Below are 14052 nucleotides of genomic sequence, written 5' to 3' on the forward strand. Positions count from 1 at the left end.
AGGCAAACCCTTAAATACTATAAATGGGATAATACATTATAATGAATGGCTAGAAGATTCTCACGAAATATCAAATTGCTTTAGAGAATATGTTCAGAATATATCATCTCATAACTATGACGAAAAATTTTTAACGATAAAATCAAACATTGAAAAAACAGAAATAAACATCAATAGTAATACTGAATTCTTATATAATCTGCCCACAACCATTAAAGAACTAAAATTTGCAATAAAGTGTAGCAAAAATCGCTCACCTGCGCCAGACGAAGTTTTGATCACAATGATTGCAAATCTCCCAAATGAAGCATTACATAAACTATTGAAGTACTATCATTGCATCTGGTCCACAAAGTTCTTTCCAGATCCGTGGTGACATTAAACTCTAATTCCAATTGTAAGACCCGCGAAACCATATGCCAATATAGAAAGTTACCGACCTATAACCCTTACAAACCATTTATGCAAAATTTTAGAAAGAGTAGTAAATTTTAGACTGATGTGGTACTTAGAAAAAAACAATCTGACTGATCCAAATCAATTTGGTTTTGGCAAGGGGACATCTACAATTGACCATATAATGGGATATACTCTAGATTTATATGAAAAGTTTGCTAAGAAAAATTACCTTGTTCCTGTTTTTTTTTACCTAACTCGTGCATTTGATACCATATGGAAATACAATATTATTAAAACTCTTTTCTTCGGGAATAAGAGGTCATCTATCAAACTTGTCTGCATTGACATAGCTATATGTTAACGAAAGTTGCAAAAAAACACCAATAACATTACATCTTGGGCACATAAAAAGGGATTCACTTTCTCACCCAATAAATCTAATACAATGCATTTCTGTAAAAAAATAAACTGCCCTAAGACAAACATTATTGGAATACAAAATTTTGGAATTCCTACTGTAATATCAAACAAATTCTTAGGATTAATTTTAGATAATAAAATGACCTGGAAAGACTATTTTAAACACTTAAAAATGAAGTGCACTGCTGATATAAACCTACTAAAGATATTAGCAATCTCCAAATGGGGGAGTGATTGAATATACATTACCATTATTAAACCAAAAATAGACTATGGAAGTATAGTTTATATATCTGCAAGGAAATCATATGTAAATACAATAAATCCAATACAAAATCTATGCCTTAGAGTGTGTATTGGAACTTTCCCAACTACTCGAATTACCAGCTTAAATTGTATAACAGGAATCACCCCTCTGAACATCGGACGCACACAGCTACTTCTAAAATATTTAACTAAAAATATTTTCAAACACAAATACCAGAAGATTTATACACTTGAAGCAATCAAGTTGTTCCACCTAACATAATACTAACGAAATCACTCAAAATGAATAATATAAAATTCGCTGAAATAGGCAATCGTACTAACTATAACTTTCCACAGTTGTTGTTATGTTGTTACTTGTCACGCAAAATTCTGAAATAAATGTAAATAGCAGTATACTTACAACAGAACTACATGTTATTGAGGAAGCAATTATTTTCATAAAAACATCATCTTTCAGTAAATTCTTAATTGCTTCAGACTCTCTCAGCTCATTACATACTCTTAAAAGATATAATTGGGAACGCCCAGCATTCATAAATATATATTCAAAATGACATAATCAAATGCAATAGAAATGGTAAAAATATTCGTTATATATCTGGATTCCCAGTCACATAGGTATAGACGGAAATGAAACAGCTAATAACATACAAAAAATGCAACTGGTATCTGCTCTAGACTATCAGATACCTTTTACTAGAAAGATCTATTTCTGCAAATAAATAACAAAATACAGAATTTAACTCAACTCAAACTAGATTTAGGCGAAACCGATAATAGGCTTATTGAAGAAATCAAAATACAACCTTCGCCTTGCTAAGATGTAAATTTAAACAAAAAAGACCAATCAATTATTTGTAGAATTCTGATAGGCCACACGAAAACCACACATGAATATATCTGAAAGAAAGAAAATCAACCAATATGCCCCTTTTGCAACAACTATAATCTCACCATAAAACATATTTTTGCACATTGCAATAGATTACATACATTTAAAATGAAACACAATTTACCAAACGAAGAAAATATAAAGAATATAATAGAATTCTTAAAGAAAGTAAATATATATAATAAAATATGAAAATATTATAAGAAAAAAAAACGTACAGGGCGCTAAATGGCCTCAGAAGCTGATGCCGCTTTACAAAACCTGATTTCTCTCCTTCTCTTTCTCTCTTCAATCTCATGACTCTATAAATTAAAGAAAAAAGAAAAAGGAAGCATAGTTAAGGGTTATACTAGTCAATCGTCAATCCAGGGTGTTAATTTGACAACTTTGAAATCAGAAAATATTTTAAGTTGAAAAAATGCACTTTGAAATAACTTAAGACTAAGAGAGACTCATGGTAACTATAGAACCACCAAATATTTAATATGACAATTTTTCTTGTGGATGAATCCTACTCAAAAAAAAAATTAATTAAAGTTGTGATAAGAAAAGGAGATTGTTCAATGCTGGGATAGAAGGCGCTTAGAAATGGCTCACCTTTTGATAAAAAAAGGGGGTTCCCATTTTTTCAACCTCCATGAGAGTTATTCCAAACTGCGTCTTTCCAACTCTTATATTTTGTAAGATATTCACATTGACACTTTTCAAATTCACACCCTGTATAAATGATACTATATACCTAGGATATATTTTAAAAGATTAAAAAATAATGCAGGCATATGGATTAAAGGTATTCCCAATATATGCAGCAGATATGCTGCAAGATATTCCTGGCATATGTTTGTTGTATGGTGACCTGCGATATCCCCTGAATATGCCAAGGCCATCTAGCATATGCCAAGGGAGATATGAGATATTCCTGGCATATATGAATATGCCAATTAGATATTCTGAGCATATGCCCAGTATATGTAATTTCATTATTCGTGGTAAGAAAACAGTTAAAAAAAGTAACAAAATTTAGAACTTGGAAAGATGAAACATTGGACGAAAAATTTTGTGGAGCAAAATAGTCAGTATAAAAAGCAACATAAAATAAAATCCATTGTTTGAGTTAATTTTATGTTGCTAAAGTATACTCCGATAGATTTTCTAGGAAATAAAAATCATAAAAACCAACATGCAATCCTAAGATATGAAGTTTTCCATCTATATAAAATTTCAATTTGAGTTTTATGTAAAAATAATAGGTTCATCAACTTCTAATTATACGGCCTTAACTTAAATTCTATTGGTTCTATCAATTTTAATTTTTGCTCTATGATTTAATAAATTAAAATAATGAATAGATTATTTATATAACGGCTTTAATTTGAATGAAAAGTTTCAATATGAGTATACAGGGTGTCATTGAAATGGTGTAAAAAACCGAAGGGTAATAGTCCTCCTAAAAAAAGTAAAAATAGTTTCTATAAGTATAGGGCGGAAAATGAATATTAAGGGCACTAAAATGGTGAATTTAAAAAAACGAGTTTTTTCAAATTGTAGGATTAAAAATGAGATAAAATTCAAAAAAAGTCTGCCGCTATAAATTTTGACCCTAATTAAAAATTTGTGATACTGAAAAATTATTGGGAAAATTGGAAAGGATTAGTTCTTGCAAGTCAGGAGTTGTTTCGTTAATAACTTTTTTAAGGTTATTTTTTTCGTAACGTGAATTCATATTTTAAAAACTACGTACTTTTTCCTACAAAAAAGGTACTCCTGTTGCACATCGCCAGAGCCAACGGTTTTCGAGAATATCGAAGGTAAAAAGTTTGCTCTGATGGGTTGCTATAGTCGGATTACCGAACATATGGAGTAAATGAGGTGCGCGAAATATATGCCCGCCCATCGATGCAACCTTGGCAGATTTAGACGAGGAGAATTATGCCTAGTTATTTTAAATTATTTTACCGTACAGCTTTGCTTTGTAAGCAGCTTTTTTTAAAATATAATACGGTTGCCTGTAAAATGGGTCCAAACCGATTTTGAGGTTGTGTCAGGTAATGATATAATAATGCCTTTTAAGTATTTTGTTATGCAAAGTAATGTTAATATATTGGGGTTTACCGAAAAGGGATAGGTAATCCTTTTAAGTAATCGTGCCACGTCAAACATTTAGTAAATGTTTGACGTTATATGAATATTTATTATCTGCTGCTTCTGCTGTAAACTGGATTTTTTGCACATTGTTGTATGCTGGATGCTCGTTATCACATGTTTTATGTATGTTCATAATCACTTCCTTTTCAGCAATGGTCAAATGTTTTCATACTCTTTTCTTGGGGGGTGAAAATGGGGGTGTACGTGGCGCGTCAGCCATTATTTGTTAACAAACAAATTAACAAAAAAATAAACACAATCTCAACTTTCTTAAATATTCGAATAGCAGAAAATTCAACCAAAACGATTTAACGCCGCTCGACTAATAAAATTAAATAAAACCTCTATAAAAGTCATGAACCCTATCGAGGCTCTAGGCCACACCTCCGGTGCAGAACGATCACGTGACCACTCCATCTATTCGGTAACCCAAGTCCTTATAACTATATTTATAGTTAATCAACATAAATTTATAACAGTTATGGCGTTTCAAAAGTAATCAAGTTGTTATTAAATAATTAATATAAGAATCAAAATTTTATAATTTTTTAAAGCATCTTATAGCTTTAAAACATTAAAGAAACCTAATACCAAAATTCCTTATTAAATGCATACTTATTTGATTCGTTAAAATTATTCGCTTATCTCTGCGGTCTGTTGTCAAGTTTAGACGCATTTTGAAAAGAAGAAATTTTCATATATATATCAACACATATAATAATATTAACTATAATAATAATAATGTTAACTTATTAAAAATATAAAGTAGAAATAACTATATGCTATTCTAAGCGCAAAAATAACAACTTCAAAGCAAAAAAAATAACAATCTTATTCCTAAAATTCCTTCCAAAAATTTTAAATGGAAACACCGCCATCCAAAAGCTGATTTCATCTTGCAAAATGTCATCTTGTCTGTTTTTTTTTAATTTTTGGTTGAAAAAGAAAAAAGGTCTCATTTGAGTGTTTTTATGAACTGTTACGATAGTAAAAACTTATGCCGCTTGTGTCGCACTATGGGGAAAAAACGATTTAGACCGATTTTTTGGATTTTGGATGGGCACTGGTAAAAATTACTTGTGTCGGTGGAATCAACAATACAATCTAGCGGCGTTGCGTTGTTGTTGCCCTTTTCCTCTAATACCCGTTATTTACATTCATTTAACTTTGAATGTTGACTCCTTCATAAAGTATTTTATCATATTTTATGAAAAAAAAGCTTCATATTTTATTAAAAAGAAATAGTATTATTTTGAGCTTGTCAAAATTAGACTTATGATATAAAATTTTTATAATAATATAAAGTGTGTTTTTTTTGCCATTTCTACATAAGCATTTGGCATTATTGCATCAGAGATGTTGCAAGCAAACTGCCCATAGTTCCACGGCAATGCTAATTCTAGCCTTTCAATGTTCTGTGTTTACGCAATTTTGAAATTGGTTCCTTTTCTAACGTAACCCCAACAAAATAAGTAACTCTTTACATACATTGAACTTGTTTTCTTCTACTTTTAGTAGAATAAGTTTTAGATGAAGAAATGTTTATAATTTTGTGTAGAATCCAAAAATGTATTAAAAATAAGAAAGTTTGTATTGATCGCGTCTACATTAGACACCCGTTCGTTTTGTCGTTCACTATATAATGAACGTCTGAAGAGTTTTTTTCTGACAAAAATTATCCAAAAGTCTTTTACAAAATTTAATAAAAATCAGAAAATTCCGAAATGAGTAACAGTGGTCTTAAAAATAGTTATAAAGGCAAATTACTTAAAAAAAAACTAAGTCTAAGTCAGCTACATACAAAGGCAGATGAAATTATAATAAAGGATATCCTATTATGTCTACCCTACAACTTATGAACCGCGTGGTGGAAATGTTAAAAGTGGACTGTATGTTGCGTTTGTTCTAACACTGCTAGCGTTAACTAATAAAAGAAAGGCAACTACACGTTAAAATTACTTATTTATATTATAAAGCCTTCTTATTATTAGGTACAGCGAATTGATATTGATATATCAAGGATAAGGATATTGATACGTTTTGTTTTACGAGAGTTAAAAAAGGAGAAAAAACAGAAGCGTAACAACACGATGATTTCTCTCGTAATACTGCTAATGCAGCTCTTGGAGACGGGCCGGTGTGCTTCCCAGAAATTGTCTATGACGGAGCGCGGTTGCCGCTTACACTGTTGTCAAGTCTTTTTAATCGAAATGTTTTCAACCGAACACCGCGTAATAACCATAATAAACACTTGTGTTTTGGAGGGCATTTTCCCAGCAGCTTAAAAAGAAAATTGCCTAAGAAAGCAGATCCTGAAAACGCCAATGACCTCAGCATTTAGAACCAATAAGGATTTTTCCAGCAATATAAAAAAACTTTTCATTTCTTCGAGAAATTCATTTATCAACAAATATCTCTTTTTGTAGAAGAAACGCACATAATATCTATCAAGAATGTTGAGCACGTCAACATTCTTGGTAAAAATTTTAAATAATATTAGAAATATTAAAGACCATAAAAAACCAACATATCTAACATTGCTGAATTTTACCAAAGCATTCAATCCCATATATCATAATGCTCCTGGCAAAATTAAACTTTTATGATTTTTCTCATAATGCAAAAGGGTTTTTTTGGTATCTCTAAAAGCAGCTATATAATGGAACGAAAGTCCAGCTACATATCAGTATTAGGAAGTGTGCCACAAGGGGTACTATTGCCTCCTTTATTATTTTCTGTTTATATCGCAGTTATGAATAGTCATCTGCAATCTTCCACCTTACAGTAATATACAGATAATTGACAGTTACATTTACCAATAAACTGTGTAGGTTATAAATAGTGTCAATCGAAACTCAATATAGAATTTTAAGAGATTTTTCAATAATCCAAGGATCAAAAAAATTCGAAATGCTTGCATAAGATATTCTTTTAACATTCTACCGCAATTATATTACCTCTTATTTGAATTCTAATAATATTATTTACCTGGAAAACAGAAGAAAACATCATTTGTATTTATTTATGTATAGAATAGTTAAGAGTAAAATGCCTTTGCCTAATAAATTGTTTAACTCCTTTTAAAAATACCTATCAAATCCGCAATTTCTGCCCGACAAATTACGAAAGATCATTTACTTTTATCGCTTCTGATATGTGGAATAAAATTTCTAATGTGTTAAAATCTATTCTAATCATTTCTAATGTGTAATATGCTTTGGCAAGCTCAAACCGTAGTTTAGAGGCGTTTGCATTTGTATAATAATACATGTATAAATATATATAACTTTATATTTTTTATCACAATATATAATTGAATTGATTTGCCGGCATTTGCTGAGCAACAAATATATAAGGGTTTTTATTGAATGAAATTGCACTCCTCTTTTTTTTCTTTCGCCTCGCTAGCTCTTGTTGCACCATGCCTTCAATTTTTTTCTTAGAGTGACCTACTTTTTTCTCTCTTGTTGTTTTGACTTTTTGTTTGTATAGTTTAAAGCATTATATAATTTTCGTTCGACTATTTTAAATTTTTTTTTTCTTTTCGTTTTTTATGACATGTTTTTTAAACCACTATTTTTGTTGAAACATTTAATAAAAAAAAACGTACTAGCAGTTCCAAGTATATAATGTAATATAATTAAGTATAATATATTGAAGTTTTCTTCATTATTAAAGGGTGGTCCCTCACAGAGTTTTTAATTTATTTATTTATTTCACCAACAATTGTCTAACAGGAAATTCCTAATAATAAGACAACTTGCTTAACAGATAAAAAGTAGTTATACAAACCAATAAATTAAAAAAAAACAAAAAACTAAATACTTTAGGCAGCTTAGGTGAACAGCATATAAAACTTAAAAACTCCAAAATTAATTTGACTTAAAAACAGCCGTGCATGCAAAAGAGAATTAAATGGAGAATTTATATATATAGAAATATTTAATGGTTATAAGGTCATAATTATTGCAGCAATTTTATGTTTAAATGCAGCTATAGTGCCATTAAAATTCTGAATATCTTATCAAAACTTATCAAAGGTCAATATTATTATTGCTGTGTAAATATATTAAACTATAAGCAAGGTGTATTTCTTGCTAAATTAAGTAAGTTTATTTCCTAAATAAAAACGAAGGTATTTTCTAGTGTGTATAGGGGGAATAAAAAAGTTTAACTTCCCTAAAAGATAAGGTGCATAAATTTTATAGTTGCATAATTTAAATTAAAAAAGCTCGCTGCTCAGAGTAGAGCAATGCCTTAGAGATAAAAAATTAAATCTTTGTAGAAGGAGTTTATGGTCATACCCCCTTGTAGGGTAGATTCCATTAATTTTGAAGCACAGATACTTCAAAAACCTGCGCTGCACATATTTTAGTCTGTTTATATGGACATTAGAGTTGGGGAACCACACCATTGCTGCATAAAGTAATTTAGACAATGATAAGAATATAGTTCAACCTATCGAAGGCCTTTGAAAAATCTGAATACATAACATCCAATTATCTCCTATGTCCCACAGCTATGTATACTTTTTGTAGAAAACACGTGAGATTCGTGACGGTCCACTTTCTACGAAAGAAACCATGTTGTTTTAAAGAAATATGATTTTTCAGTTGATGAAATAAGCTGTCATAGATATACATTTCAAAGGCCTTCGAGAAGTTCGACAGTATGGACAGGTCAATTATTTTCAATATTGTCTGTTGCACCGCTCTTATGTATTGGCGTAATTTTAGAAATCTTTCAAACATCTGGAAAAGTGGAGGTTCTTATAGCAAGACTGAATATGAGGAGCAGGGGAGCTGTAAAATATTGTGCACAATCTCAAAGAATAAAAGAAGGGATCATATCAAGTCTAGCTATGTATTTGTTTTTCATTTTTTTGCAGTATAGCCTTCACTTTATTTTCAGATAAAGCATTTATTATTATGTTAGGGAAGCAGGAATCCGGGCCAAGGTGTGTAGGCACGAGATGCGACGAGTCCACGTAAACAAAAGTCAGCAAAACCATTGACAATGCATTAAGGTACTGTAAATGAGGACCGACCTAACCGAAGCAGGAATTCGGAAAGTGTTTTTCTTTGATTTTATTTTATTTTATTTTATATTTATTCTATTTAAAGAGAGAGAGAGTAAGTTATAATATACTCTTTGGTCGAGTATGTTATATAGATGCTCATAGTGATATCAAAAGTGATACTGCCAGACTGACATCAGACACAGTTACCAGCTAAAAACTGGTAATTGTTCTCCGAGAGGAGTATTTAAAGCGGAGGGCAATTAGCCTTTTAAAAATGTTGGCATTTGCTATTAGGGTTAGTCTAAAAGAAGTCAGATGATAATTTATTCTCCAAGACCAGGGAGACATTAATGCTGGAGTGCGATTTCTCTTCAAGAACAAGTGTTTGATTTTCTTTAGCAACTTCATACTCAAAATTACTTATCACAAGATCCAATACCTTATTGTAGGGAGTTTTAAATGTATTAAATTGTTTGAAACTGCATAATGCCATAAAATCTTTTAACATATTAAGCTGGGGACTAGATGTAATATTGAAGTCTTTAATGAAGATCACCTTATTATTTTATATGAGCTCATACACTGAAAAATAATCAAAAAAAGTTGACATTGAGGCAGTGGCGTTTGTGGTTGAATATAAATAACAAAAATATATATACAGGTTTATAAGAGATTAACAGCTTACATCTCAATACATCTATCCTAGGTATCAGATTTTCAATGTCCCGAAAATCAATTGCCGGGGCTGGTATATCACTCCTAACACCAAGCAGAACTTGTCCTCTTACTACATTCATTACATCCAAATTTCTATTCCTTCTAAATACTCTATAGTTTTGGTTAAATAGTTCGCCATTCAAGACACCATCCTGGATGCAGGTCTCTGTAACTGCCACTAAATGACACAGACTTATCAAATTAACTATTAACCAAATGTGAACAAAATGAACTATTTTACCAAAACTACATAATATTTAGAAGGGATAGAAATTTGGTACTTAGGAAAATAACCAATTGCTAAAAGATATGCTCAACTGAATTGAGTGTATATTAGCTTACATAAGAAAATTACCGTTAGAGACTAGCATCACTTTAGTATTAGCGGCTAACAGGATAGATTAAGTGAATAGAAATAACCATCTGTTATAGCTTTTGCAGTAAATATTTGATTCTATTTATCTCGCGAAGCATGACCTTCCTAAAATAAAATATGGCTCGCTTTACGTTTTTCAAAATTATATCAAGTATATTACAGTACACCACTTGTATAGGAAATTTTGGTTACTTTATTTAATTAAAAACCGCAAAGCAAGGATAAAGCAAAAAACGTTTTTTTTTAATGTATAATAATAAATATAGGACACTTACTGGGGCACTCAAGGCTGGCAATATACCAGTCACCACCTTCCCGGCTAGAATACCCGCGCCTTTCTAAAAAATAATAATTAGATAATAATATCATGATTAATCAGTTCAATTCACCCGTCTAAATGAATAATCCTAGACTAATAACTTATAGGTTTGGTTTTTTTCTAAAAAATAAAAATGCAACATTCACAATAGTTCACGGTCAATGTAGAGACTTAATTTCTGAGAGAATAATAGCTTATTTTAAATTAGATCCTTTTTGTAAATAATAAGGAAGTTTCCTTAAATTAATGTAACTTTTACAACAAAAGTCGACTAGATTCTTTATTTCATCGGTCAAAATTTTATTATTGACAAATAATGTAAAAACCAATAATTTTCTTAATTTTAGATAGTCTCAAAAGATATTAATTTTATTAGTTATAAAACCTACCGGACCAGGAGGATTAGCGACACCTTTAATAAATGCTCCAAGTAATCCACCAGCAAATGCACCAATATCAGATCCGCCTCCATCGGGACTACCCTGAAAAAAGCAGTATAAACTTATTTTAATAGAAAATTGATGTCAAAGTAATTACAATAACAAATGATATTTCTTTTAAAGCCTTTATTAAAATTTTTAGCTTTCAACGTAGAAGATACTCATTGCTATCGTTTGGTGTAATAAAATATGAGGTATCCTGGATTACGCTAATTGACTAAAACCACTTAAACAAATGGGTTTTGTATTAACATAAATAATGAACAAATAAAAATTGATAAATTATTTTTTTAATATATTTATACGTTTGGTAATCTACGTATCTATGTATCTGCTGGTTGGTTGTTATTAATTTCTGTGGTAATAATTGAACTGGTATTCCGAAAAATGACAGTAATGAATAAGTAATAACTTTATGGGCTTGTGGCTACATAACTCCTTCCTCCTTAAGTCAGAAAGTACTAGGATATTTTTATCTTGAAACAGGCTAGTGTAATTTGGATCTTCCTCGTAGTTTTTTTTTGTCCAGGTCTGGAGAATTAAGCCTTTATTGAAGCAGGAACAGGATAATAATCAACAGAACAAGAAATATCATGGCACCAATTAATAGATATTCAAAAGGTAACAGCTTTGTCAATGACTTATTTTAACAGAAAAAGTTTTTTTTGGACCATCAATAGATTTCTTATAGAGAAGTTAATTTCCTAACATTTATTATAGTGAAACTCAGGAATCCACTTATGCCAGGAATACACTTTTATATAGAAACGTATCATCCATTTTTTCTCTAAGAGACCAAACGATAACAAAACAAAGGTAAAAACACAAAGTCATCTCATCAAATCCATATATTTTTTTAAATTCTACACGTGTTTTGCTCCTATCGGAGCATCATCAGGCCTAAAAAATACATTAAGATATTTTTCACAAAAAGAACGCTTATAAAACTCATTACCTAGACCTACACAGATCACATTACAACTAACAAAAAAAGAAAAGCTAGGTTAAGTTAACAATTCCCACCATAGATAAAAATATATGCTTAAAAAAAAAAATAAAAAAGTAAAAATGTAAAATGTCAGCAGTGGGGAACGAAAAAACGAAAAAGAGAAGAAAAAGGTTTGCTGAATTTTCCTTTTTTCGGGTTACATCATTTTAATTTGTTTAGGTCTGATGATGCTCTAGTCGAGCGAAACATGTAACCTTTGTAATTTTATTAAATGTATTTGTGATGCTGTAGATTTTGTGTTTTTACCTTTTATAAAAGTGTTAGTACTGAGTATTTAATATACAGGGTGTCCGGAAAAGGCGGCCAATCCGCCGGCTACATATAGGGTGGACCAACATAATGCGACTTTCGTTATGCCATTTTTTAATTGGGTGCTCGGTAATCAATATACAGGGTGTCAAAATAAAAAATATAAAATCGTTTTTTTGAAGTAAGTCAAGTATTTCAAAGATATTAAATTAAAATTTGGTGTGAGGGTGTTTTTTGGAACGAGAATTTGAAATCCGTTCACGGATTCGCTATACCTTGCAGAGGAAGCCACCTGCGGTATATTGCATCTGTTAAAAATACCAAAAATTTTATACCCCTGTATAAAAAAGTTTTAGTAAAAATTCTAATTATCCAATCTTTTCTTGTAAAAAAATTATTCTTAGTAAATGTCGGCCTGAGAATCCGTTTATTAGATATCTTAATTTTAAAATCTAGATACTTATTTCTAAACAAATTGGCTGACTCTGGGCGCCAGTAACTTTACGTACTGTCAAAGTGACAAATTTAAATGCTTCTGACCCTCTTAACAAGCTTCTCAAATACTCCTAAAATAAATCTACATTTCTTAATTACACATTTGTATTTGGTGTGTTTTCTTCATAACTTATAAAACCATAATGGCTCATAAACCAAGAAATGTACCCTTTTCCGAAATGGCGGATATGGTTTTGATGTTTGGTAAGTTTTAAATATTATTGTAAAAAGTAAATACCAATGTCAATTCTCAACTAGGAAAATGTAACTCCAATGCTAGTTTAGCCGCTAGGCGCTTTGCCCAAACCGATTTCGTCTCAAAAGAAAATATTTTTTAAATTTGATTAACCGCACAGGGGAGACTGGAAGTTTCAGTGAAAGACGGAAGGGTAATTGCAGCCGACCTCGTGCGGTTCAACCAGGGCAACAGGAAGAAGTTTTAATATTGTCGAAGAATTACCAAACATTAGTGCTAGGGTTTTGGCTGAACGAGTGAGAGATATTGGGAAAACCGAGATACATAATATTTTACGGAGTCAACAACTTTATTCATTTAATTTTCAACAAGTACAGAGTCCTTTACCTGACGATCCCAAAGCAAGACTTGCTTTTTGTAGATGGTTATGTAAAATGAATAATAAAAATATGGATTTTATAAGGGCGATTCTGTTTACTAGCAAAGCCACGTTGACGAGAAACGGCATGACAAATATCCATAACACATACATATGGACTGAAGAGAATGGTAGAGCCATAGTTTTGACACATCATCAAGTAAATTTTAAATTTAATGTGTGGGCAGGTGTTGTGAATATCTTTCTTTTAGGACCTGTCATTTTACCAGATAATTTAACTGGTGATTCATTTCTGTTGTTTCTACAAGAAATACTGCCCGATTTGCTTGATGATTTGCCTCTAAATTTAAGACAAAATTTTTGGTTTTAACTCAACGGTGCTTCGGCTCATTTTTCTATAAATTTTGGGAACACTTTACATCAAGTATTTCCTAATCACTGGATTGGTCGGGGTCAAGAGGCTCCTGTTCCGTGGCCATCCCCTTCGCCCGACTTTACATCTTTAGATTTTTCTATCCGGGGATGTATGAAAGACTTTGTGTATATGGAGCATTTCAGGTTGAAACAAAATATTTTTCAAAGCCTTAGATTTTCTTTAATAAAGAGGGCTCGTATGTGTATACAAATGAATGGAGGTCACGTAGGTCAAATAATTTTGGGTCATTATTCTATGATTTTTATTATAAGTAAGTAATTTGGCATTAATATAGAAAAAATAATTAGCGT

The 14052-nt window shown here is 31.0% G+C and overlaps 1 protein-coding gene across 3 annotated transcripts in view; it reads right to left on the reverse strand.

Annotated features, from left to right (window-relative positions):
* The window catches only part of LOC126744656 (uncharacterized), a 113806-nt gene that overhangs the window by 14460 nt on the left and 85294 nt on the right, over nt 1–14052 (reverse strand). For all 3 annotated transcript variants that reach the window (XM_050452176.1, XM_050452175.1, XM_050452174.1), the window contains 2 exons: nt 10948–11040; nt 10515–10577 (listed from right to left, as the gene is read on the reverse strand). In XM_050452176.1, the coding sequence (XP_050308133.1) occupies nt 10515–10577; nt 10948–11040 (156 nt within the window). The remainder of the gene's footprint in view (nt 1–10514; nt 10578–10947; nt 11041–14052) is intronic.

The sequence above is a fragment of the Anthonomus grandis genome, chromosome 14 (genome assembly GCF_022605725.1).
Source record: "Anthonomus grandis grandis chromosome 14, icAntGran1.3, whole genome shotgun sequence".
Lineage (NCBI taxonomy): Eukaryota > Metazoa > Arthropoda > Insecta > Coleoptera > Curculionidae > Anthonomus > Anthonomus grandis.